Source organism: Chamaea fasciata, unplaced genomic scaffold (genome assembly GCF_029207755.1).
Source record: "Chamaea fasciata isolate MVZ Bird 193981 ecotype frontalis unplaced genomic scaffold, bChaFas1.0.hap1 SCAF_13, whole genome shotgun sequence".
Lineage (NCBI taxonomy): Eukaryota > Metazoa > Chordata > Aves > Passeriformes > Sylviidae > Chamaea > Chamaea fasciata.
The window spans coordinates 17531628-17557562 of record NW_027094098.1 but is presented as its reverse complement, the minus strand read 5'-3'; the positions used below and the strand labels follow the sequence as shown (position 1 = coordinate 17557562).

The 25935-nt window shown below is 44.1% G+C and overlaps 1 protein-coding gene across 4 annotated transcripts; it reads right to left on the bottom strand.

The window, feature by feature from the left end:
- On the bottom strand, positions 1-23739 carry GXYLT2 (glucoside xylosyltransferase 2). Of its 4 annotated transcripts, XM_066195497.1 has the most exons (9): positions 23659-23739; positions 22377-22499; positions 16698-16840; positions 15202-15391; positions 14869-15000; positions 8874-9125; positions 7328-7451; positions 4928-5100; positions 1-4344 (listed from the first exon to the last, which is right to left on the bottom strand). In XM_066195497.1, the coding sequence occupies exons 3-9, from the start codon at positions 16745-16747 to the stop codon at positions 4162-4164; spliced, it is 1104 nt and encodes a 367-aa protein (XP_066051594.1). In that variant the 5' UTR covers positions 16748-16840; positions 22377-22499; positions 23659-23739; the 3' UTR covers positions 1-4161. The 4 variants fall into 4 exon arrangements, with proteins under 4 accessions (XP_066051594.1, XP_066051593.1, XP_066051595.1 ...); XM_066195496.1 differs by lacking the exons at positions 16698-16840; positions 22377-22499; positions 23659-23739 and adding an exon at positions 21902-22083; XM_066195498.1 differs by lacking the exons at positions 22377-22499; positions 23659-23739 and having other exon boundaries at positions 16698-16852.
- Positions 23740-25935: the final 2196 nt, after the last annotated feature.

The window sequence follows — 25935 nt, the reverse complement described above, 5'->3', positions numbered from 1 at the left end:
CACGGTGCCCTTTGGAAGCCTGGAGCAGAATGGGAAGGAGATCTTTCCTTGAAGGTGTGAACCTTGAGAAGGCACCTGTTGTGCCCAGTTCTAACCCTCACAGGAGGGAATTGACAATTTCAGGAGGATTCAGGAAAAGATACTTCTACAAGAACAGGTCTTTAAAATAAAGAGCCGTGTCATGTCTGTGTCGTTATTTCAGTATTAATCACCAGAACTATACATACACACTTTGGGCTATAGTGTAGCTTTCACAAAATAACAGCAGCAATTAAGGTACATTTACAGAAATGTGAAAGTCAAATCAAAATATTTTGCCTCCAAAAAAAAAAAAAAAATTAACAAAGTGCTTTGTTCATCTTCAATGCCGAGTCTCATTTTGGTGTTTTGTCTCCATTTTCATTTCAAAGGAAGTGTTGACAGTTTGGTTTGTATTCTGATCCAGAATGAAAGCAAAATTTCCCAACACTGCTCTGTCTCTTGAAGCTCAGATAGCAATTAATTATCTCGTGACAGGGCTGCTCCCAGCACACACCAGCACTTGCCCCAAACAAGTGGGGGAATGTTTCCACCCTCTGCAGGGACAATCCTGGTGACTGTCCCACCCCATCTCTGGAGGGGTGCTCACACCAGTGTCAGCACCAGGGTTTGGCAGAACAGACAGGCCAGCAGCTTCTGCCACACAGAGATGTCACAAGCAAGGACAGCACAGCACTGACCATACAAGAATGTCCAAAAATGCATACAAGAAGGAGGGAGGGGAAATGATGCTAAATGACCTCCAAGGAGTGAAACATAATGGAGAAACAGTAAAGAGTAAAAGAGAAAACTCCAGTTTCCTTTGAGAGAAGGTTCTGATCTATGCTCCCCATAACACAACTGGAGCTGCAGCATGACACATGAGCACTTTGGGGGAAGTTAAATGTGTTTGTCTCTTTATATCCAATATCAGACTCTTGACTACTGTAAAACTGTAAAAGAGGAACGTTTATCTGTGTTCCCTGCTGTCAGATCCTGTGTACACACACTATAACATCACACCTACAAAACTCTATCCCAACCAGACCAGCACAAAATCTCGTATTTAAAAGAACGCTAGCAAATCACAGAGCTTGCTGAAAATTTCATTTATTTGTATTGTAAGCCAAAGGATTGTCCTCAACCCAGAAATGCACTGCTCAGCCTCCTTGGGGGCTGTAACAATCAGTGCACTTGTCAAAGAAAAATCCAGGAGCAGTTCAGTGACACAGGAAAGGGACATTTTTTACACACATGCTCGTGCTGTGCACACACACACACACTGAGCAGTTTCCAGCTTCCCCTGTAAGCAAAATGCTGGTGAGCTCTATCCATTATACCATTGGAAATAACTAAAACACAGGAGAGGAAGGGAAAATGAGGACATAAAGTCTTTGTAAGTATTTACACATCTCATTATTAAGATAAATGAAGGCTAATTAACATGGAATTAGCCACGAGTATGAAATAAAAAAAGAATTAAAACTGGTTTCAAAGTAAGATGAATATTACAATCAACTACTGTTAAAACTAAAATATAACATGGTTTTGGAAGCTGTAGTGAAATATAAATTAAGAATTCTAACAACAACAAAAAACAAAGTTACATAATTGTTTTAAAACACTTTGGAGAGCTCAAATTATTGCTTTTTTTCCTCAGAAAAAGCCCAGCAGGGGGGAACCTCCCCCATTCTTCCTGCCAGCTGATATTACATTAACAAGACTCTTCATGTTAAAGCAAATACTTCATATATTTAATAGCTGTTGAGAACATAACTCAGTTCTTCCGAAACAAAATGTAGCACCTCCTGTGAACATAAAAAGCACTGCTTTAATCTCTAATCAGTTCATATGCAATAATGCCTTTGTTTTGTAATGAATTCCACTCCTTCATTTGAATGTGCCCGTAGTTGCAGGGTTCTGCTGAATCACAGCTTACACAACCACAGCCTCAGAAACTCCAGAGCCTCAGCACTGGGGCTGCAACTGTCTGGGCAGCAAGACTCTGCTCGGCAGCTTTCTGTGGCTTGGAGACACCATGGAAATCAGGAATTCGGCCTGCCCAGCATGCAGCTCCACCAGCCTCGTTAGACCTGTGTCAGCTTTACCCTGATACTTGAAAACAAAGACCAAAAGCAAGCTAATACTTTATACAAGCTCTCAGAACTGCTGGCCTAAAGGTTTACCTGTCATACATTATTTTAAACTTTTTAAATCAGCAGCTTTACCTTCTTTCCTCTGCCTTCTGGTTCTGAAATCTTCCATGCTCATTTGGGTTACATTTTAAACTTCTCTCAGTAAGTAGAAAGTAGTGTACTCTTGTTTAAATTGGCAACTGAAACTTCAGCTGAAATACAAAATCCTAAGGCAAGTTGGAAAGGCATCTCTGCTCACATTTAAATGACTTTCTGGCTCCCAGGCTTTCAATCACAACAGTCGAGCTGCCTCTGTCCTTCAGATGTCAATTTACACTCCGGTGGCAAACACTGTGAGATAAGGGCTGGAGTCAGAACACACTGCTTAATCAAACTGTGATTTCCATTTGCAGCAGAGGGGCAAACAAGGTTTCTGTTCCTGTCATGCTGTGAGGTTCAGCAGTTCCACTGTCCCTTACTCCAAGCCCCTGTCCCACCACTCCCCTGCTCAGCTGCCTGCAGCCCTGCTCTCTGCCAGGCTATCACAGACACTCTCACGCTCCAGGGTTTGGGAAAAGCTTCTTGGAACTCCATCCCCTGCACAGGCTCTTACCTGGCAGCCTGGGATGGCACCAAGCTCGTGTTTTCCCTCCTCTCAGGAACTGCCACACAAGGAGAGAGAAACATGCGAGAGAAAAGGGAGACTCCTGGAGTGTGTTTCCTTATGAAACCCTGAATCAGCCCTGACTGGATAGGGGAGAAAGCCCAGAACTGCAATTCCTCAGAAATCCTATTTTAACTTTGGGAACATATCCTTTCCCTCACCCACAGTCCCCAACCATGTCTCTCTAACAAATGTATGACACATGTACAGCATGTCCCATCTGTGCCAGTTTTCCTCTCATTAGGGGAAGGCTTCATTATCTCACCCTGCTCACCCCACTCCTACTTTGCCTTAGATACAAAAGTGAGCAGCTCCGAGTCACGACTGATGTTTTCGGCTGAACAGACTTGAAAAGTAAGATAATCTTCTCTGCTGCTTCCTTGAAGCACTCCTACACACACCCTTGGGGTTTACACCTAGAAAATGCCCTCTGGGAGTCTGCTCCTGGATCACTGCTCTTTAGGAGTGAGTCTGCTCTTGGATCGCTGCTCTGTAGGAGTGTCCTCACTTCCAGTTCCCCAGGGAATGGTCCCAAGCACCTTTCAGCTACTGCAATTTAAATAAGCTCTTTGTGCATATCACGAGATGATGATCATGCTTTGGAGATTTAAGCTAAATGAAGTATTTTAAATAAACATCAAAGCCATTTCGTATCCTCTTTCACTTCGAGGCTATTCATTATGATCCCAGCATAAAGACCTCAACTTCCCCATCCCTGGAAGTGTTCAAGGCCAGGTTGGACAGGGCTGGAGTAACCTGGTCTAGTGGAAGGTGTCCCTGCCCATGGCAGGATGTGGAACAAGATATCCATGATGGTCCCTTCCAACCCAAACCATTCTAGAATTCTGTGATTCTGTGATCCCAGAAATGGAATTCCCAGGCAGAAATACATTTCCATACAGGAGAGGGGAGTCAGCACTGGCCATCTCCCAAGGCAGGGATGGAAAACTGTCTGGCAGTGGAATACTGCTGTTACTGTGCAGGGAATAGCACTTAAAGAGGAAAATGGATCAACAGTACCTGGGTTTGTACTCTTCATTGGCAACAGTCTTGGACTGTGCCTAATGCAATCCACATTACCAAGCCAGAGAATACATTCTGAAACTGTAAGGGACTGGGAAAGCAGGCCACAACAGTACTCCACAAAGAAAGGATTCTTCTGCTGTTCTCAGCAACTATCTCAGTAGGCTTCTAGGATTTCCTGCCTTTTGTAATTTCTAGGGTTATTAGAAAATTGAAGTATATTAATTCTGAGTTTCAGTAAAACAGTTCATATTCTTCCTTTATATCCTTCATGAAACGGAGTACAAGACTTAAAACTTCTGTGTAAGAAGAGAGCTACAGTTAGTATCTGTGGTTGGCCCCCAAGTACACAATGACACGATTTTCATACACCTTCTTCATAGTTTTCTCAATTTGCTTCAAAAATACTTGTGGAATTCTCCCACATAAAGTGTGCACTGTATCCAGAAATTTCGACTGCAGAGGGTAGTACAAGGACTGGAAGAGATTGTCTTCAAATGGAAACTAAAGAAAAGAAAAAAAAAAAGAGAATTTTTAGTTTTCACTAGTGAAATCTGTAAGAGAAAACCTTCCCCAAGTAGGGAATGTCTTGTCCCTAACCTGCCAAGTGTCACCAACCCATCACTTCACACCCAGCCTGCCTGAGAGTGTGCATTGACAGGAATTTTATTAATGTAAGGAAACGGGAGTTTTGGCAAGCAGAGCTGGACACACACAACATCCCAAGTGGACACAGGCACCTGTGTCTGGGGACAAGCTTCTGCCCTCCATGCGCCTGCAGGCTTGAGGTGCTCAGGGAGGACAAGCATTCCCTGGGAATTTATGGACCAGAGCTGCAGGCCCAGCGTGAGAAACTCCACTCCAGCGTCTTTCTCCTACCTTCAGTATTACAGAAAAGAAATTTATCAGCCTTTTGATTACTGTAACATGAAGGCGAAATGTCTAAACCACCTCAAAAGCACAAGAGGCCAAAATAACCACGTTCAATCGCGTCTGGTGGGTTTTACACAAACAACTCCCCAGCCTGATGGCTGGCAGAGCAGGAGTGAAGCAGGAATCCACCCTGGGACACAAGGAGTGCACTTACATCCCGGATCACCTCGTAGAGGGCCTTGAAGGTGGGCTGCTTGTCATCGTGGTACACGCCTCTGTTGCCGTGCAGGATGGAGACGCCCTCCCGCTCTGCTCCGCGGCAGTTGCTGCCGTACATGCAGTGGTCGGGCCGGTAGTTCCACTGGCAGGGGAACACGTACAGACACTCTGCCCACGGCATCGGGGCACAGGGAAGGAGAAGAGACATGTCAGACAAGAGATCCAACAAATTAAACCAGCCTGGCACTGATCGGGGAATATTCAGTTACGTCTTTTGCAAGTATCCCCAACAGAGACACTTCCGTCCCTCGTGGGTGACTACACTCCCCAGCTATTGGTCCTGAACAGACAAAATCTGGGATCGAGCACAACCCAAGGGAGCCCTTTAGAAAGCTGCAGTGGAAGAATCAAACCAGAGAGTACACAGCAGGTGGCACTGTCCAGCGCCCTCTGTCACAGCAAGGAGTTTCTGGAGTGACAGGAACCACACAGAGCAGTGAGGGTTATGAAAATCCGGACTCCTCCTGGAGCCAGCATGGGAAAACTTGCAAAGTACATCCAGTGTTTGCGGCTGAAGCTGTCACAAAGGCCATGGCAATTTGTTACACAGCAGAGCATAAGGGGTGGTGTATTTTATTCACAGCCCTCCAAAGAGCCAGCATCCATTCATTTCACAGGTCTAGGTTATTTAGAGATGAGCCTAATTTCTCACAAAGGCTCATAACTTCCTTTCTCCTGGTGGTTTTTTTTTAAACTCTGTGCACACAGTGCTTGCAATCTGCTTGTCATAAATCACTCCAGTCCTTGCAACCTTTCTGCCTCGGCCCTGGGGAACAATGAATCAGGGCTGGTGCCAGCAGGGCATGGCAGAAGCACTGAAGATTGAATTCTCCCCTTGGCCTTTCCAAGCTTCCTGGGAAGCCTGCAGCTGCTCCTGTGTGCTTCTTGAAAAGCAGGAGAAAAACTTTCTGAACTCTTCTTCCCTTAAGGCCTCTTGAGCAAAGTTCTCCAGAAGGGGAGAGTAGTTTTTGGAGATGGGCAAAGAGAGCAGCTCCTCAGGCCGGGGTAACAGAGTTCCCTGTGGTTTTAACCCACGCTTATAAAAAGGCACCTGCAGCAGTCTTGGCCAATTCCCTCCCCAGGCAGTCTCAACAACCCCCAGAAAGCCCAGTTTTCTGTGTTAATTGTATCCAGTTCATTTTCTTTTCTTGAGCAGTCTGATATTATGCAATTCATAAAAAATTCTTTACTCGTTCCAAGGAAAGGACAGACCATGGTGCAGAGGAGACCCCACATGTGGCTTTTGTAGAGAACACTCATCACAATATAGAAGTATTTTTGCAACCTTTGTTTTTTCCTGCACACCTCAGTGAACAACTTGTGTCTGACTTCACAACTAATCTGGCTCCATCTTCTTTCTCTAGGAGACCACGCTCCCATAACATTCGTTTCTTTTTGGAAATTAATTCCCACTCTATTTTTCCCTAGGACTGGGGGTAATCTAGGGTGTCAGCAACACTGATGTTTGACATCTGTCTGCAATAAACAGATGTTTGCTTTTTGCTTTGCTACTCCTCACTCTAGCAGTTTGCCTGGATTTGGGTATATCCCGTTACCTACCCTGTGACTCCTTACAGAAAAAGAAAAGGGAGCAGAATAAATAAAGATAATTCCAAATTTGTTTTATTCTTATGATCACTGGAGGTGACAAGGTCATAGGAAACCAGGAGAAGCAGCAGGGATGGATACTCAGCATCCAGTTAGAAGCATGAAATAAGGTTCTCAGCTACTCTGGGAAGTGTGTGCTATGCTCCAGTGTTTAAATCCCTGCATTTCTCACCAGCAGGACATCGATGACATCATCTGGTGCCTGCTGAGGCCAGGTCACCCAGCTCAGAGGCTGGAAGCTGCTTTAGATGAGATATTCCAATGCCTGTGTCCACTTTCTGTCTATATTAGCTTGTTACTTATTTGCATAAGCATCACAAGTCAGCTGAATTTCAGAAAAACAGGGCTTAGCTTTGCAGAAAGTGTGGCATTTCCACATTCAGATAAATATCTGAAACAAAAACATTTTTGCAGCTACGCCCTGGTCCTGACACCCTGAAGCACACACACAACATGAACTTCATCCCTTCATTTCATTAATTTTATACCTCATGATTTTCTCAAATCTCCAGAAAACAGATTTACATATTCATTGAACAAGTCCAAGCCCCCATTACCTGAAGCAACCTCAGAAATATTTTCACAGGTTATAAATCCTTTGAGGATGCAGTTACACAATAACAGAGTATTTATGCATATTATAAATAACAAATAGCAGTTAAAAAAAAATCAAGCTCAAGATGTTTTTTCAATGCAGATAATGATGACTATGAGAACCATTCCTTACCTGGGTTAAAGTAAAAAATTATATTTAGCAAATCCTGGTCTCCCCACGTGATGTAATTTTTGTACTTTTGGTACAATGGATATAACATTTCCTCCCAGGTCAAGCCACCTGGTATCAAGCTGTTCTGCAGGGCAGGAAAACAGAAGCAAGGGGTTAATATCATGATCAGTGCTGCGGTATCTGACTCAGAGTGGGCACACACAAATCTCTAAGTTCTGCTAAGCCACGTTGGACACCCAGGTGAAAAATGAAAAACTGCCAGGAAATGTTAGACCTGGACAGGGCTGTAAGAGCAGAACTCACCGTGTTTATCTAAACAGGAAAACAAAGTCTCCTGGGCCCAGCTCTGATGTCAGCTCCTGCTATTCACTATTTTCCTATTCCAAGTAACAGGAGGGGAAAAAAGTAAAAAAGTGGAAAAAATGCAGGGACAAGGTGAAAACCAAGATATAAAAGCAAGGAAAATTACAGACCAAAGATCATCTTCCCTGGGAATTCTGGTAGTAAGAGGAATGTTTGGGAATTTTTTCCTCCAGTTGTTTCTTAGCAATGCAGGGAAACCCCCAGCATTGCCTGAGGAATGACTTGGGGTAAGCAAAGTTTTAGCGATTACAGAATATGTGCTCAAAGACACAGATCTGTCATGAAATGTTCCCTTTTCACTTCCACTAGTTCACAGAGTCACTTAGCAGCAGCAGGATGCAAAAGTCTATTCACAACAGATGCAAAAATCACCAATTTCTCTGGGTATTCACATCAAGAATTCCAATTTTAAAAACAACACAGAGACTGCACTGAAGATCCTTGAGTCTGTTGTTTCATGTATCTTTTCAGGGAAATGTAAGAAGTTGGGGAAGCCATTTTTAACACTGCTACCAGACTGCTTCAGTTGCAAGTTACCACTGCTCCAGCCTTGAGGAAGCTTCATTTATTTTAATAACCATGTTCACAACAGCTTTAAGTATCCAATTACAATATTCTGTATTTCTCTGATTCTCTGTATTATGAATTTTATGCAATTTTACACTGAGCTTTCCAAGGTGTGACAAAATACACCAATCCTGACTTTCTACAACAGCTGCATTTGTTCTCTGTGGGTTTGCTTCACACTAAGGGCCAGCCTGTAGAAAAATGGCTCTAATAATTAGCGAGACTGCTTCTCCAAGGTGTTTTGTAAATCAAAAGGTTTAATAAGGAAAAAATAACAAACTGTTGTAGAAAACAAAAAATAAAGCCATGCACAGGCACCTGAGCAAACCTCAGACACCTTGCCACCACACCTCGAAAAGCCTTTCCTTCCTTTTGTGCTATTTCTTAAATACTCAGCGCTTTAATAGGCATAACTTGGTTTGCAGCCAACAGAGAGAGACACAGGGTTTGAAGAACAGTGACAAGATCCAGTAGATGATTCTTCCTTGGCCCTGAGCTAACCCTTCTCAGCAGGGTATCGAACTTCCTGGGTTCTTTACCTCAAGAGGTGAGCCTTAAACTTCCCCTCCGCGGAAACATCTGCTGGGTGTGTGGGGAGCTCTACTACAGCTCTCACCTTGAACTGAGTGCTGCGGATCCGTGTCAGATTCATCAGCATGACGCCGGAGTTGAGGCCGGTGGAGCCGTAGTAGGGGTGCCGGGCGAAGCGGCTGTACCAGCCGATCTTGGGCACCTCGTGCTCGGGGGCCATGGCAGCCAGCTGCGTGGAGTTGAACTCCCTCAGCAGGTGCCAGATGTCATCGATGGGCCTCAGGAACAGCACGTCAGTGTCCACGTAAAGCAGGGAGTCCACGTCCTTCAAAATCACCTTGGGGGTTTGAGCGGCAGGACGGGGAACGAACCAGAGGGACAAAAAACACAAAGATTATTGGCAAGAGGCACTTTGACTTTAAACTGGTAATTTGGAGGTATTGATTTATGGGCTAAATGTAATTACACAGAGGAACAACAGTTGTCAGATTATTGGCTCGTTGTTTGCCATGGGTTTTTTGAACTACACAGTAAAACAGCTACCAGAGCACTGAGGTGGGATTAACCTTCTTATGAAGCAGCAATTCACTGAGCTCCCGAAAATCCCTGCAAGGACTACTTAGTACCTGTTCAGAAATTACATGTAAATAATATATATTTACAAAGCTATTTTCAAGATCTGTAAGTGGTGAAGCAGACAGTGTTCTCCACTGGCAGAAAGGGTAACCCAGGAGACCAGAATACTTAGACTCACCTTCATATATAATTAATATATACAACTGTTTCACATTAATTAAGACAACCCCATTGACTGCCAATATAAGTGCATCCCCCTGAAGAACAAAATTTGGTTGTTAAACAGAAGTGTCACATTAAAACATACCAGGTTGTATTCTGAGCTCTGTCACCAGATTTTGCATGAGGAATAACCACAGTACACTTGGTCAGGTCAGAAGGGTGAATACTGCAGATTAGAGCCAAGATATTTCAGAAGTTCCTGCTCACCATGTTCCCCCTTGTGGCTGCCCAAATCCTTACACACTCCTTCATTAATATCCACAGTGGGACAAATGACCTGGTGCTTCAAGTCTTTGTGAAGTAATAAAGATCATTACCTACAGCTGACCACCACTTCCAACCGCATTTTTGTTGTTCTTCTTCATTATCTGCTGAAACTGTCCAAAATTTCCTGAAGGACTAAAATTGTCTTACTTTGGTCTAGCAAAAAACCCTATTTACCTCTCTCTGTTTCTTTGAAAAGCAAACCCAAAAGGCTTTGGATTTTCACCATGTGGAACACAACAACCACACTCTCATCCAACTGCAATGAAATCAATGACACACTCTCCTATTTACGCATGTTACAAGAAATTCTACCAAAGAAATTGGGTTTTACATAAATTCTAATGTGTTGTGACTGAGGATTACCTGTGAAACAGAGTGAATAACATTAGGATTTTCAACAAGTGGGTGAAAAATATCACCTCTAAGCATGCTCAACAGGAATCCACTAAGATGCCAAATCCGTGAGTAAAGACTTAAATGAGATTTTTCACCTGACTGAACACTTTGGGATTCAGACTGACATGTAGTCAAGTTTAACAAATCCCTGACCTGTATTTCTGACAGGATAACTACATGTTCTTCCTACAGAACAGGGCAAGGAGGAGAAGGAACTGTCTCTGCATTTTAAAGCAAAACTTATGCTTACAACAAACTCTAAGTAAACACATTCAACACAATCCAGATCTCTCTGCTGGATAGAAGATTATAGCAATACAGCATTTTCCCACAAAATTGCCACAAACCTGCCTGGGGAGGTATCAGTGAATAAGTGACAAAAATAATACATATAATAAAAATAATAGTTCGATAATACACTAAGAGCTCAGAGTAAATATTTGCAGATGTTCAATATCCTCAAGTCCAGTACTAAAAACCCAAACCAATAAAAAGGCAGCCACTGCAAGAGTAAATCAATAGAAGAAAGACAGTCTGAAAGGAAGAAACGTTGTCAGTTTAAGGATATCCTGGGTACTGTGTATTAATTACTCTGCAGCACCTAGGAGCCCTGATTCATGGGTACCTGCTATACGAAGTCACATAAAATCAAAAGCCATTAAGAAAAGAAAAATCAACCCTGAATTCAGTCTGAGACAGGAGGTAACACTGGAATACAAACAGAGCAGAAGCTGTTAGATTTTGCCTGTGGATTCACAGCACACTGCAGACCATGTAAGATTTTAAAGGGGGATTTTAAAGATTTTTTTTTTTTTTTGAGGCATTTTCCAGCAGGAAAAACTTACCCCAGTTCAGAAGGAAGTTTAACAGGGGCCTACAGACCCTCCTCACCCTTCCCAAGCATAAGTGACAGCTGTTTCTTCCAGCAGAAAAACATTCTTTCAGCAGCTTTCAACACACAAATAAATTTAATCTGTGGAAGTCTATGGACTGTAATCATTTTCCTACAGATTCAAGCAGATATTTCAGTTCTCTGTGCAGTGCCTACCAGCACCTGACCCCACCGTGTATTCCTCCTCTCAGGACTCACATGCTCCCCTTTCTGCTGGTTAAAAGATTCTTCTTTCTCCTGTGTCCAAGGTGCTGCCCTGCAGTGACACCCAGCTGGCTAAAAAAAGAGCTGTGATACCTCCTTCAAGCCCTTCCCACTTTCATATGTTGAGTGTTAAGACTCATTTAAAAGCTGCAGATGTCAGTTTGAACGGCTCACATCTCTCCTGGCTGTGCCTTGGGTAGGGGGGGATTTAATTTCCCCAACTGCAGCTGTAGGAGTTCCTCAGAGAGCAGGAACCTGCAGTGCAGGTTAAAAGTGACACGCAGTGAGCTGGAGCAGGAGCTTTGCCAGGCTGTGTCTGGAGGTCTGAGCTCACGCAAACCATGCAGACACACCTGACAGCCTGGGATTTTGGAAAGGTATAGCCAGAAACACGGCTTGCTCTGCTTGTCTTCCCCTTGCTCTGCAGGCACTTACAGCTTCAAAGTGAGATTTTTTTTCTTTTTTTTGCAGCTATATAGAGTATTCTTAGTAAATCTGTCAAAAAGCTCTGCACAGAACTGGCTATATTTAGCCTGGCACCTCACTTAAATACTCAATTATCTGTAATTTGATTTCACAACTTCTGTCTCCATAGATTCTCCCTGTGTTAGCAAGGTTGGCAAGGAATAACACACTCCTGAGTAAACACACACTGGTGTACTGTGAAGCTGGGCTACCTAAGGGTTTGTGAGGGCTCATGTGGCAGCTTAGCACAGCTTTATCCAAAATTAGGGACAAATCACTAAGCTTGATGCTAGAGTAACAGTGCCACACAGTTGAGTTACTAAACCTCATTGTAGTAAGAGATTAACTCAAGTTACAGCAGAGACTTTTGTCTAGATAAGGCCCTGGCATCTATTCCCACTGGGCTGGATACTTGAGCATCCCTCAAGGGGAAAGCTGTAACACAGGGATATTGCTAATCTATCTTAAAAGCTCTTAAGTAGATTAAGTGTTTTGAGAAGGGCTGTAAATGTTCAGCCAAAAATCAGCCAAAAATCCCTTAAGCATTTCAGGATACTTTAGCTGATTGTTTTCATAGCTGCAGAAGAACAGCACAGAGACAGCTGCAGCCAGCCCTGAGGGACCAACATCCCTGGGACCAGAGGATGTTCCTCACCTGCTGTCTTAACACCCATGTCAGGAGTACAAACTAGTCCCCAGCGACTGCTGAGAGCATTGCCTTCCTAGTCTCATGTTAAAGTTTCATTCTGTGCTTACAAAAAGATCTACATCTTCCTCCCTGTGTCTCTGCAAATGCCCTGGATGGTTTTACTGCAGCAGAGTGCAGCAAGAGACTGACTAGTGAGATTACAGTGAGGCTCCATCTACATCCTCTGCATCTAAGTGCCAAATGTGATCAGATGTCTCAGAATGCCTCTGAAAAATGCAGGATGCTCTACAGCCTTCCTTAATATTTTAGCATCCTGTGTAGAGCCAGTAAGTTGGGAATGTGCACCTCAACCTGTTGCCCAGGACAGAACAGTTCAGTACTGCCAACTGCAGGGTCACATCCCACAGCTCTACTTTCACCTCTGGGTGAAACCACTGACAGGTTCTCACTCAATTTTCCCTGAACACATTCCTCAGAGCCTCCTGTCCACTTTCACACGCCTGCTGGTGCTGCAGAGGAGATTTCTTTGGCAGGAGAGGCACTTGTGAATCAAAGACTCGCATTCCACTCGGGCTTAGCATTATCAGGAGCAAGACAATTTGCACAACTGAGAGCTAAACAGATGATAACTGCTGCTCTCCTGGGGTCCTCCCTAAATCCAGGCACATTTCATGCTGCTGCAGGGAAAAATGCAGCTCAGTATGGGGAAGGATAAAAAAAAAAACCAACCCTGATATTCTGTTGGTATTTATTAAAAATAAAAGCCAAACTATTTCTCTAAATAGTAACACTTGGAACCTTCTGCTCCCACTGTGTGCAGACAGTTAAAGTGGGATATCAGAACCCAGTTATCAAACACCAAAAATCCAAAATTATGTCTGGAATTACCCAGAAACAACCCAAGGTTGTGTCAGTGTGTGAACTCCAGCACAAAAGCTCAGGGGTCCCACAGGACATTTGGCACCTCAGCCACGACTACAGCTTGTTTATTATACCCACATCAACTCCATGTCAGCTGCAACTCCTCTCGGACAGCCCGTCCTACACAAAGCCAGAAACCTCAGCCTGACCACACATAGCATCTTGCAACTGCCCCTGCAGAAACAAACATCTACAGCCCAAGCTGCCCCCTCACTCTGCTGACACAACATGCAACAGTCTAATAGTCCTTAAAAGAAGTTACTGGAGAACTTCAGCAACGTGAGAGTGACAAGAAGGCATCAGTAAAAGCACTGCCCGGCCTGAAGGAATCAGCATGAACACATAACCCCTTTCTGCCATCAGAACTGTGAAGAGAAATAAAAGTTAAGTCACTCCTACAATTAGTCTCCCAAAATGACAGAAAGTATCAGAGAAAAACAGAGATTTCTGTTTATCCAGGACATCCTGACACTCTGCATGGAACAAGCTAACGCTTAGGGATTTTTTTCCAGGTGATGCAAACATTTAGTCAAGAGAGAGAGGATCCCTGCTGCAGTTGGAGTTACTTCCAGCCCATCTGGCCTTTGTGCTGTTGATAGTCCACCCTTAAATGGCAGATCAGCAGAACTGCTGACAGCACATATTTTCTCACATATGTATTCACAGGCTATGTATCTGGACATGCAGCTGTCTCCTGATTGCTTCCATCTGAGAGGGGAAAGATTTCTTTGTCCCCCCCCCACTCCTCCTAAGACAGCGATGAAGAAATCTGGATCATGTGAACAGCTTGTCACTTCACTGGAGTCACCCCAATCAACAGCAACCCACAAGATATTTTTTGATAGATGTTCTCAGTTCCACAGAAATTGCTTTATGCAAACGTTCTTCCAACTTCTGATATGCAAAATTGGTATCAACACCTCCCTTCTCTCCAAGTTTACGACACTGAGCATAACAAAACTTTTCAGTGAACTTGAAGAGTCCAGGATACACCAAGCTCTTGCATGAAATCCAACTTCAAACACACTGGAGTGATTACCTTAAGGACAATTCTGACAGCCTTGGAAAAAAGAAGTAAAACTCAAGGAAAAGGGAATGCTGAGAGGATCCATTTAAGGGCTAACATATGGAAAGGAAAATGGTGGGTAAAGAGGGCATGTGGTCAAGAATGTTATTTAGAAAAGGCACACAGCATCTACTCCAAAAGATCTACCCTGAGAGAGCTCTCACACTCTCTCTGGAGTCTGGAGAGCCTGAGAGGCTCATGGAACCAGAGACAAATCAGAAACACACATCCTTTGTTAGCCAGGAAAAAGCCAGGCTGGATTTCTGTGTTGTTTTTTTACAGTATCTTAAAGCACGGACTAAAATTATCTTTAAGCAGATGTTTCAGCCTGAAAATGGTTTTAATATTACACCAGCAAAGCTTCCTTTCTGTGGAATTAACCTTTTCCTGAAGCAACCTACTGAGAAATCCAGGTGCCTTACCGGAAGAAACAGGCGCTGGGCAGCACATGGTTTGAATAACTTTTTCCATTCCTGAGCATTTCCTACTGAGAAGGTTATTGGGTAAAAGTTGGACTCAAACTTCTTTGTATATGAGGAAGGCCACTCCTTTAACTGAAAGACATGATGGGAGGAAATCAGACACTACACGTTATAGGAGCTTTTGTAAAAAAACCCACATGCATAAGGAATTTATAACTGTACAGTAAACAACACGCTCAGCTGCTGCTTGTTGATGTCAATGTAATTTTTCTCAGAAATTTACAACTTACAATTAACTCATCTACTTATTTACCAAACGACAAAGAAACTCACCTTCTTCTCAAATTCAGGCTTGAGGGAATCCTCGGCAAAGATGTGGAAGCAGAGCCTCCTGTTGCTGAAGAGAACTGCTGATTTCAGCATGATCAGCGTCTCCTCCAGCCGGTCCCCACATGCCACCACTGCCAGATGCATGCACTGCAGGGATGAGGGTTCCTTGGGATGCTTCTGCTCTCTAGGCTTCCTGAAAATTCAGAGACAGGGACATAAAAATCACTGAGGTAGAGGTGAAGAGAATGCCTCATCAACAGACATCAGGGTTGGTGGTTTTTTCTTCATCATTTTGTAAGAGATCAGGAGGTTTTTTCTGGTTAGATATTTACAGAACAAGCAAATAGCATGGCAATATCTGTGGTACAGATCAATAGTGATACAATTATAGCATAAAGGAAAAGGCTGTTTTCTGTCATTCCTGCATTTCTGGGTTTGTGAAAATCACTGCACTACAGACACAGATGAGGCCAATTTCACAGCACCTCAAAGGAGACACCATCTTGCCCTGTGCAAATGACAGGTCTTTCCCCAGCGCAGAGATCACAAAGCCAGAACAGAGTTACAACTACCCAGCCAACTTTCTAACACAATGCAGATCACACAACTGCATCCAGCAACCTTATTGCCAAGCCCATAATGGCTAGACTGGAAGAAGACATCCTTACTTTAAAAAAAAAAAAAAAAAAACATTCCATCCATATGTAAATTGTTCTAACAGTTAATTAATTTTGCTATTAAAGATGCATGCCTTAATCCTGGCCTGAAGGCACTGGCAGAGTTTCAAAGGACTGCTCTCCATATCAACCCATGGAATCCATGAGATTTTGCTAAAACAGGGATTTTTGGAAACAAATATAGTCACATATCCCAGATGAATGAGACTATATTCCAAGGGCCACACTGTGGGATTTTCACTTAGCACCCACCTGTGTGGGCTCTAAATACATTTCATCCAGATAAAGGCAGCACAGTAAGAGGCACAATGAAGCTTCCTGCTAGCCAGAAAAATCAGGTTCTCCTGGGGAGTTGAAGACCTTTTGAAAACAGTCTTTAGTTCTGTGTTTAGTGTGGAGGTATGTTGTAATAAATCATATGGGACTCCATTTTCTTCATGCAGGAAAGGTCAATTCTTTATTCACATAACTTACTTTATCCAGTTTTCACAGATCTCATATGCAACACCTGGTAGTTTTCTTACGACTTCATTTACTGGCCATAAGGTGATTTGTATGTATGTGCTAAGATTCAGGTTGTTTACATTTTTCCTTTGTGGGTTCTCATGGAACAGATCTAATATTTATGCAGGTGCACTTGTTTTTCACCCAGGAATAGGTTGTTTTGTTAACAAACTCTTCATACCCAAGGTTGTTTTCTAATGGAAACTTGCAAACTACTTAGCTGCACTTAAAAGAAGTGACAGCCTAGCTATTAATTTAGCAGAGCAAGGTGTGATTTCATTTATATTTATAATACCTTTCTATTATAATGTTTTTTACCTGTCTGCAACAGAGGTAAAAATTGCATCCTCCAGGAATGCTTGCACCATGGTGTATCCACATTCCAACACAGATGGCACTTAGCCTCCATCACACGGGATGGAGCTCACCAAGCAACTAAATCCCAGGCACAGTAATCATTCCTGGAGAGTTCAAAAGGCAAATCATAGATCACTGCCTGCTCTGGACATAGCTCTGAGCAGAGGACATCAATCCCAGCCCTGCTCAGCACACACAGTTAATCACTGGAGTTAATCCCACAAACAGAAGTTCTAAATAAAGAGAAGAATGACAGTTTTAAGCTGTTATTATTCTTTTTTCCAGACACTGAACTGCTGCTGTGTGTAGGAGCAGCATTCTACCCTTCAGAGTAACCCACCTCTATGTAAAGGAACACCAGGCACTGACACTTCACTGACTATACAAAACAACACACTTCATTAAGGGTTTTAAATCTTCTGCTTTAGTCTTAATTAACCCCCAATTTCATCAGTGCATAAATAATGGAATATTACGTCTATGTGAAGTGGTATTTACTTTCTAACCTATTAGTGTAAAAAGTGCTGAATTATTGACGTGAATAATTAGCTGCTCACACAGATCACCTTTTCCCCCTTCTCCCTATCTGTGTAACGTTTCCCCTTAATTGAGTCTCTAAATCAAGCCATGCACAGGCTGGGAGCTGCTTTGATGCAGTTTCTGGCAATAGAATTTGCTGGGAGAGGGACTAAACCCTGCACTTTTATTGCAATATTTCAAAACCCCACACCAAAGCACTCAGCTCTCCTGGGCAGTTTTAGCCATGGTGAGCTCTGTATTATGCAGCTGTTGTGCAGTGAAAAATCCAGTAAGTGTAGCCAACACTTCCAAAGGACAGACTGAGCAGAAGCAACCCCTGGTGAAAGCAGAATGCCTGGAAAGCCCAGGGGAGTTGGGATAACAACACACATCCAACACAGACACCGTGAAGGACAAAGCTGAGCCTGAGAGGTGAGGAATTACCTACAGTGCAGGGGGTTCAAGAGCCTGGGGTGGCCTGAACTGGAAAAAAAGTCCCAGAAAAAGGAGCTATTTGAACTACATCAGTCATACTGGAACACTGAGGGCAATAACCAGTGAGAGAAGCAGCAGTGATGTACAGAAGAATTCTGGGACACAACATTTTGCATCTTCTTTGTAAGTATGTAAAGAAACTTGGAGGGACAGTAAAAACAAAGGTGATCTGCAATGGGAGATAAAACAGTGCCACAGCAGGATGCATCTGCCCGCAATTTTAACTTAACCTTTAAAAAACAACAATTATCCAGAAGCCTGAGAAGGGGCAGGTGCAGAATAGGCGAAGTCAAACTGCCTGGAGGGCAAACAAGCAGATGATGGCAAGGAACATCCCAGCTCCCCTGCCCTGTTCATGCATGCACCTCATACAGGGCAAGGAGAATGGAAGGGGCAGCGAGGAACAACAGCTGGGTGAAAGGACATCCCTTAAAGATGTGCCGGACACAGCCAAGTTGTCCTACCTCTAAAATGGGAACAGCTGTTACAGCTCTAAGAATCTCCTACCTCAAGAGACTCCCAAGACATTAAAAAGCCCGTAGATCCACAGAGTGATGCAATTAGTATCATTAGCAAATTCTTCCTAACATTTACATTCGTTCCTTTATAGTTCAATTTGTCTGTTATGAACAGCCTGTAGCTGGATTTTATAACCTAAATTAAATGTTTAAACACACTGAAAGCAATGCAGAGACCTGGGCCCTAAAGTTTAATGTGTTTGACAAGAAAAAATACACAAACTGAGATTAGGCACTCCAGAAAGCATCACAAAATACTTGCAGAACACATCCCTCTGGAGTGGCTGAAGACTGAACTCGATGAGATGGAGCACAATAAAATGTTTACAGCAAAGACCTTCCAACAATACAGAGCAACACCCATCCAGTTGCTCACTCATATTTTATTTACTGAATACTGAAATTTTTTTTCAGAAAGGCACAGACACAGCAGGAGCAGCCTGAGTGCTCAAGCACAACAGTGTGCATTCCTAGGTCTTACAGTTTAGATTACATGTAATTTTCTTATTAGTCACAGCCAAAGTGTCTCAAACATAATTAACCCAAAACCTGTCTAAATCAATCCAAATCCATTCAAAATAATGTGTTCCCACCTCATTACACAGCCTGCTAATCTATTCAAGCCTTCAAATTTATTCCTGAAAGATAATGCATGCAGACACAAAATGCAATATAGTTGTTAATTTCAGAAACCTTCTTCCCATTATGATCTCATTTACTTTTGCAGCACAAACAAGGGTAGATTTGGGCATTGTATCAAAAGTGGTGATTCACTGAACAGGCTCCTTCCCTGACAGCCACCCCTGAGCAAACGTCCCAACAACAGCTCCATGATGTGAAACACATTTTCTTGCACACTTTGAAATACAAATGTTTTTAAATCGACCTTTCTCACTTTGCAGCAGTTGCACAAAACCAGCTGTAGCTGCTGTCAACCCAAAAATGGCTGACGTCTCAACCTTCTCCTACCACTCAGAGAAAAGGAAAAAAGCCACTCAAAACCAGAATGGTTTCTCTCTCCTTTTATGAAACAAGCATGAAATACTTGGAGTTTCAGCATGTTATTATCAAACTGAAGCCAAACTTGCATGTGCTGCACACAGGCTGCACAGAAAGAAAATGTATCTTGACAGGTTGCCACGCAAGGGATGTTTTGCATTGAAAAATTACTTTCAGGGAACTAAATGTGCTGGCCAAGGTTCACTTCCCCAGCCTCGCCATGCTGGTTTAAGAGAGAGTATGGTCACATCTGCCTTTCAAATGTAAAACAATCCTCCTTCTTTTTGATACTTTGCACACATGGGTTTGGCACATATTTAAAATTCTTTATATAAAAAAGTCTTACCCAAGGCATAGGACTTGCTACTTCCAATAGGAATGAGCAGTAAAACCACCACAAAAGTCAAGTTTTCAAAGCTAACCAGAAACCTACCCAGATTTGTCAAAATTATCTAATGACCAAAGCAGGACACATGAATGTAATCACTAACATTTGTGAAGCACCAGCCAGCTAATGGCATGTGCCTACATTAAGCTTTATGTGTAGCTTCTTAGGTTAAAAGAAATCTACACTTCTTAAAACTTAAAACCTAATAATGTCTTCTGATATTATGTGGCTACAGAAAGCAGTATTACAAATCCCAGTCAAAATACAATTCATCTTCCCTATAAGATGCTGATTCTCATGAAGCAAACACAAATCCTAAGTCACACCTTTGAGCTGAGCCCAAAACTTGCATCCTCTGACAAACCCACCTGACAAAACTGAATTGAAACGTTTTATGTTCACACAGACAGAACTTCACTAAAGTTCTGTTCATCAATTCTGCAGTCTCATACAAGCATGTACACTGTGATCACCTCACAAGATCTTAAACAGTCCTAATCAGATTTGTTATTATCCTGCATGAATCAGTTAGATAAGGTGGGATCTCTTGCATCAAATAAAAAAAATAATGTTCCTCTGCTCATAAGGAAGAACTGAAATGATAATCATGGCCTGTTTCTTACAATCCAAATTCAAGCCCCCCACACTGCTTTCAGTTTAGCCTGGATCAGGCCTTTTAAGCCCAGCACAACCCACCACCTGATGTCTTTCCAACCAGGCAAGCATCACCTCCACTTTGAACCACTCAAGTCACACTCTCCCCACAAAAATTCTTATTTTATGGATCCCCTCGCCTGAATAAATTTTAGTAGTAACTAACATCACACACAACCTTTCATCAAGTGGCTGAACAGGACCCACAGAATTGTGCTTCTCAGTTATACAAGCCCCTGCTGGGGCCAATGGTGCAGGATGACGAGGGAAAAAAACAACTACCAAGCCCCACAAACAAAATTCTGAAGAAAACGCACACTTTGAATACTAAATTCCTCTTTCTTTTTTTTTTTTTTTGCTGTTGTGTTGCAGACCTTGTAAAAAGGACTTGCAAAGTCAACAAATAATCAAAAAGTTAGATAACGTCAGATTGTGAAACATGAAGATGCCACTGAAAAGCGCATTGAAGTGGAATGGTTGTTTACACTCGCTGGCAGTTCCATACTTCCCGGGCTCCCTCCTTCAGTGTTCTTCTTGATTTCCATGATAATCACAGAGATATGCCTTAAAGAAAAATGACTTCAGGAGGTACAGTTGCTAATGGAAATAATCCTGCTTTAATACCAGCATTTGAATTCTGTCCGTGGCCCACTCGCAGCCCCAGAAAACATCTCCTGCATTCAGTGGGGTAACAATGCTGGGGGGAAACCAACTGCTTTAATAAGTTAAGGAGTAAGAGCTCAAGAAACAGGAATAGTCTTTCATTCAGAACATCTCTGTGAAATCACGAATCAGAGACACAAAGACATACCAAGTTAATTAGATATATGAGGTCACACTGACCATAACATAATTGGAATGCAAAGGGGAAAACAAGTCCTCCACCCACTGAAAGCTGCCCTTTCTCAACTAATTAGTTTTTTAAAAAATACCCTGCCTGTAAGGTGCTGGGAAAGGAAACACACCACACCACGAATTAAATCACCTTTAAAGTTCTGCTAAATTGATTTACATATAAAAAAACCTTCAAAACAAAAAGCTCGAAAGCTTGTAATTTGCCAGTGCCTCCGCAGTTTGGAGCCCACTGGCAGCACAGGGCAATGACGTGCCGCCTTCCCTTTTCCCTGGAAAACCCGCAAAGCGCAGCTCCCGAGGTGACAGCAGCCCCCTGTTCCGGACGGCGGGTACCACAGCGCCCACGGCACCTCCCAAACAAGGCCAGAACTCATGGAAAAGCCGCTACTTCAGAAGCTGCTCCCGCAGAGGAGGGAACACCCAGCTCGGGCACAAGGGAAAAACCTTTCGGGGCATCTCTAGCAACTGCGCTGCCAGGGGAAACACGCAGGGAAAAGTTTGTACTTGTGAACCTCAGCAGCTCGCACAGAAGTCTTCCATCACCGATCACCAGCGGGGGAAGAACATCAGGGAGAGAGGAGTTCCTGACGCACCGGCACCAAAGCGACACCGCCGAGGGGACGCGCGGGGCGGGCGGGTCACGCGTGGGGCTGGGCACGGGCAGAGCAGCCGGGGGATTCCCGAGGGCCGGGGGATTCCCGAGGGCAGGGGCCGCGGGATGGAGCTGCCCCGGTTACCTGGCGCTGGCGCTGCCGCCGCCCGCGGGGCTCCTCCTCGGGGGGCTCCGGCCGAGGCGCGGCGGGCGGCGGGCGGCGGCGGAGGGCGCGGGCGGCGGGGCCGCGCTGCCCGCCAGCAGATAGAGCAGCAGCAGCACGGCCAGGCACAGCAGGGCCGCCGCCACCTTGCAGGGCCGCCGCATGGCCGGCTCAGCACGGCCGCATGGCCCGGAGCGCCCCGCGGCACGGCCGGGCCAGCAGCGCCGCACGGCCGCGTCCCGCCGGCCGCATCCCCACAGCCCGGCCCGAGCGGGGACGTGGCCGCACAGCCCGGCCCGAGCGGGGCGGGACGGGGCGGGGCGGGCCGCGCCTACCGTACTGCCTGGAGTAGCTGCCCGGCCCCAGAGCGCCCGGGCACGCCGGGACACCGGGCTGTGCCACGGTCCGGGTGCTCGCGTACAGCCAGGAGGGCCAGGCACGGACCGCGGGTACTCACAGGTAGCTTTGGTTTCACCGGTGGGCAGTGCTGGAAGAGCGTGAGTGTGTACAGCGAGGTGATCAGGAGAAAAAGGGGAAGCTCGTCTCGACAGAATCACAGAATCACCAGGTTGCAAGAGACCTACAAGATCAAGTCCAAGTCATGCCCGAACATTTCAACTAGACTATGGCACCGAGTGCCACATCCAGTCTTTTCATAAACACATCCAGGGATGGTGACTCCACCACCCCCCTGGGCAGACTATTCCAGTACTTTATCACCATTTCTGTAAAAAACTTTTCCTTAATATCCAACCTGTATTTCCCTTGGCACAGCTTGAGACTGTGTCCTCTCGTTCTGTCAGTTGCTGCCTGGAGAAAGAGACCAAGCCCCACCTGAGCACGGCCACCTTTCAGGGAGTTGTGGAGAGTGATAAGGTCACCCCCGAGTCTCCTTTTCTGCAGGATAAACATCCCCAGCTCCCTCAGCCGTTCCTCACAGGGTTTGTGTTCCCAGCCCCTCACCAGCCTCGGTGCCTCCTCTGGACACGCTCAAGGGGTCTCAACATTCTTCCTAAACTGAGGGGCCAGAGCTGGATACAGCACTCAATGCCCTTCCTAAACTGAGGGGCCAGAGCTGGATACAGCACTCAATGCCCTTCCTAAACTGAGGGGCCAGAGCTGGACACAGCACTCAATGCCCTTCCTAAACTGAGGGGCATGGCAGCGCGTTTCCTCTGCCAGTGCCGGCAGGGAAGCCCGAGCCTCCCTCCGCCTTGCAGCCCCAGCTTATCACCTGCAGACAGTACACGCCCCTCATTCCATCTGCACCGAAGGCAGGTAAATGATCAAATGCAATACTTGTAGAACTGTGAAGGAACAAGGCGCTCACTCACTTGTGGGTGGCTTTGTCCCCATGTGACCCATCCGAGCCAGTCTGCTGGGGAACATCAGCAGGAATCACACAACACTGAACTTCACAGAAGTAAATCCTGCTTGGGGTCATAATCTGATTTACGACCTTGAAATGCACAGAATGATGGAAATACAAGGATTCTTGCTGCCCCATGGAGCTGGAGTACAAGCTGTGCAAAGAATGGAGACACCAGTGTTGGAAAGGGGAGAGCAGGGAAAGTGGAGCCTCGCAGGTTTAGTAGTGGAGGAACCTCATGTGTTCCTGATGGAGCCACTGGAAGTGACACTGGCATTCATTTGGCCCTGGAACTGTACAGCCGGTCCATTTTACACTGCTCACACCACGTGCCTTCACCAATGGTATCCCAAAATGTACTTTCCCTTACCGTCAGTGCAAATGCAATGAACAACTACTGTTTCAAGAGTTTCATCCAACTCGGATTGTGGCCAGACACGAAAATGTAAATTACTTCATGCTAAGAGAAAATAGCAATACTAAATGAGAAGCTACAGAAAAACCACAATGCATAAACATATGCTCTTTCCCGAGAATATGTGCACTATAATAAAACCCTACCAAACTTTGTACTCAATGAAAAAGAGTACCAGTGCTGAAAGCATCAGGCTGCTCAAATGTGTGATTTTTGTATCATCAATACAATCACTTTCTTCTCTAGATGTGTCAATTAAGCCCTCTTAGTAATTTTGTTTTGGATTACCATTTCCAAGGTTGCCAGATTTACTCGTTATTAGCGATGTAGAGCCATTTGTGCTTATCAATTGCAAAGCTTCATGTTTCTATTTCTCAAGCAAACAGGAAGTTGTCCTAATTACTTGCCCAAACCTTTTTGGATTATGCATTTTAATTCTTCTGGGTTTTATTAAATATATACCAGCCAAATTCCCTTCATCAGAAAGACGCAGTCTTTGTACATTTCCAAAGAAAACTTTTTCATTACAGTTCTGAAAAAAATCAGTATGTACTTTACAGAAGAAAGCAATACCCGTTCCTTAGAGATGCTACTTCATCCCTTACTTGGATGGAAAAGCAGAATGGCTGATGCACCCCTTTTTCACTAAAATCAATATGGAAATAGTTCTTTTACAAGGAAAGTATTAGCACAAAAAAAAAAAAAGGCTGGGAGTTCTTAGGCTCTAAAAAATAACTGAGGCAGTTTGACAAGAGTAAATTCTCTGATGAAACTTTTTTATCTTTAACAGGCTTGCCCTGAAAATTTGAACTTATCTGGAGAAGATGGTGCCTACTGGTTCATAATCGAGCTTCCTGTCCAATATACTTATTACAGATTACTTTGTAAGGTCCAAAAGTTAATTAGTGCTGAAGTTCTCTGGAAATGCATCAGAAGTTTCTCAGGACATGACTGAGGCCTCCATCCAAAGCAAATCAGCATTTGAAATTAGATATCATTAACTTCTTAACACAAAAAAAAAAAAAAGCTTTTTATATGCCATGCATCTTCAATTTCTGCATGTGAAAAACTGGGACACTGAAAATTAAAACCATCCATCAATTTTAAATCAGTGGGGAGAACTATCTATTTTGAAGCAAATTATTCAATTTTTGTGCAGCACTTGAATTGCTGGTTCAGTTCAGTACAAGAGTAAAGAAGTTTTCTCAAAAGCAGATGTCATATTCAGTGTTCAGTGGATTTCTAGCCTAGAAGATTGTCTACTTTTTTTTTTTTTAAAGAAAACTTTTTTAGAAGAGGTTACATAATTATGCTTTTTCCCTCCAGGAAAAATATTTGAATGCATTTCAGAAGGGGCAGCAAGAGAAAGGCAGCAGCATTTTAAAATGCAGAGAATTATCTAGAACCAGAACACCTCTCACGGTCCAACAGCAGAGAAATTAGATTAAGCCTACATTAGGTGATATCTTTAATAAATTACAGCTTTTAAGCCAACCTTTCTGCTCTCGGATCTTGTTCTCCTGCATGCTCTATTTACTTTGATCCATCAGGATCTGTCCTCTGTTCACCCTGTCAATGTTTGCATTAATCCAGTATCTTAGGAGAGCTTTAGGTAATCGGGAATTCCTACTCTGACAGTGCTCGTGGGGTCACTCTTCTGTTTACTCATCTTCTACCTTATCTGCAGCAAAGGAGAAGACAAGATGAGTGTAAACATAACAGAAATAGCACATTTGTTCACAGGAATTAGTACTGGATTAACCAGTGAAAAGAAACAAACCATCTCCCCAGCACACTCAAGTTCAATTTCCTCACTCCTTTATGAAAAGCAGCTGCTGAAATAGAATATGCTCAGTCTGTGCAAGATGCTTTAGGCAATCGCAGGTAAGAATTCATTCCACTTGTCCAGATGACGGATTATGACTTTCACCCCAAACGACCTAGCTTTACACACTTACACCGCCCACATCCACACTGACTGTTAATCACTCCCTTCCCAACAACTCCTGCGAACACCAGGAAACCTCGCCAAATTTACGGGCAGCAAGAATCCACAGCAGATCTTCAGGCCGCCGCAGGTTTCCCGCAGAGGAGCGGAGATGTAAACAGCGATCAGGAGCAGCGATATAAACAGCGAGCCGCGGGGGCGGTGCCGCAGGGCGGGGCGGGCGGCGCTGAGGGGCGGCCATGAGGGGCGGCCATGAGGGGCAGCGGCTTCAGCGGGGCGGGCCC

Coding starts and splice junctions, on each gene's coding strand:
- GXYLT2 (XM_066195496.1), bottom strand. CDS start 22,083: ATGCGGCGGCCCTGCAAGGTGGCGGCGGCCCTGCTGTGCCTGGCCGTG. Junction 7,452..8,873: donor TCCGCAGCACTCAGTTCAAG/GTGAGAGCTGTA, acceptor CCTGCCCTGCAG/AACAGCTTGATACCAGGTGG. Junction 5,101..7,327: donor AATTTTTTACTTTAACCCAG/GTAAGGAATGGT, acceptor TGCCGTGGGCAG/AGTGTCTGTACGTGTTCCCC.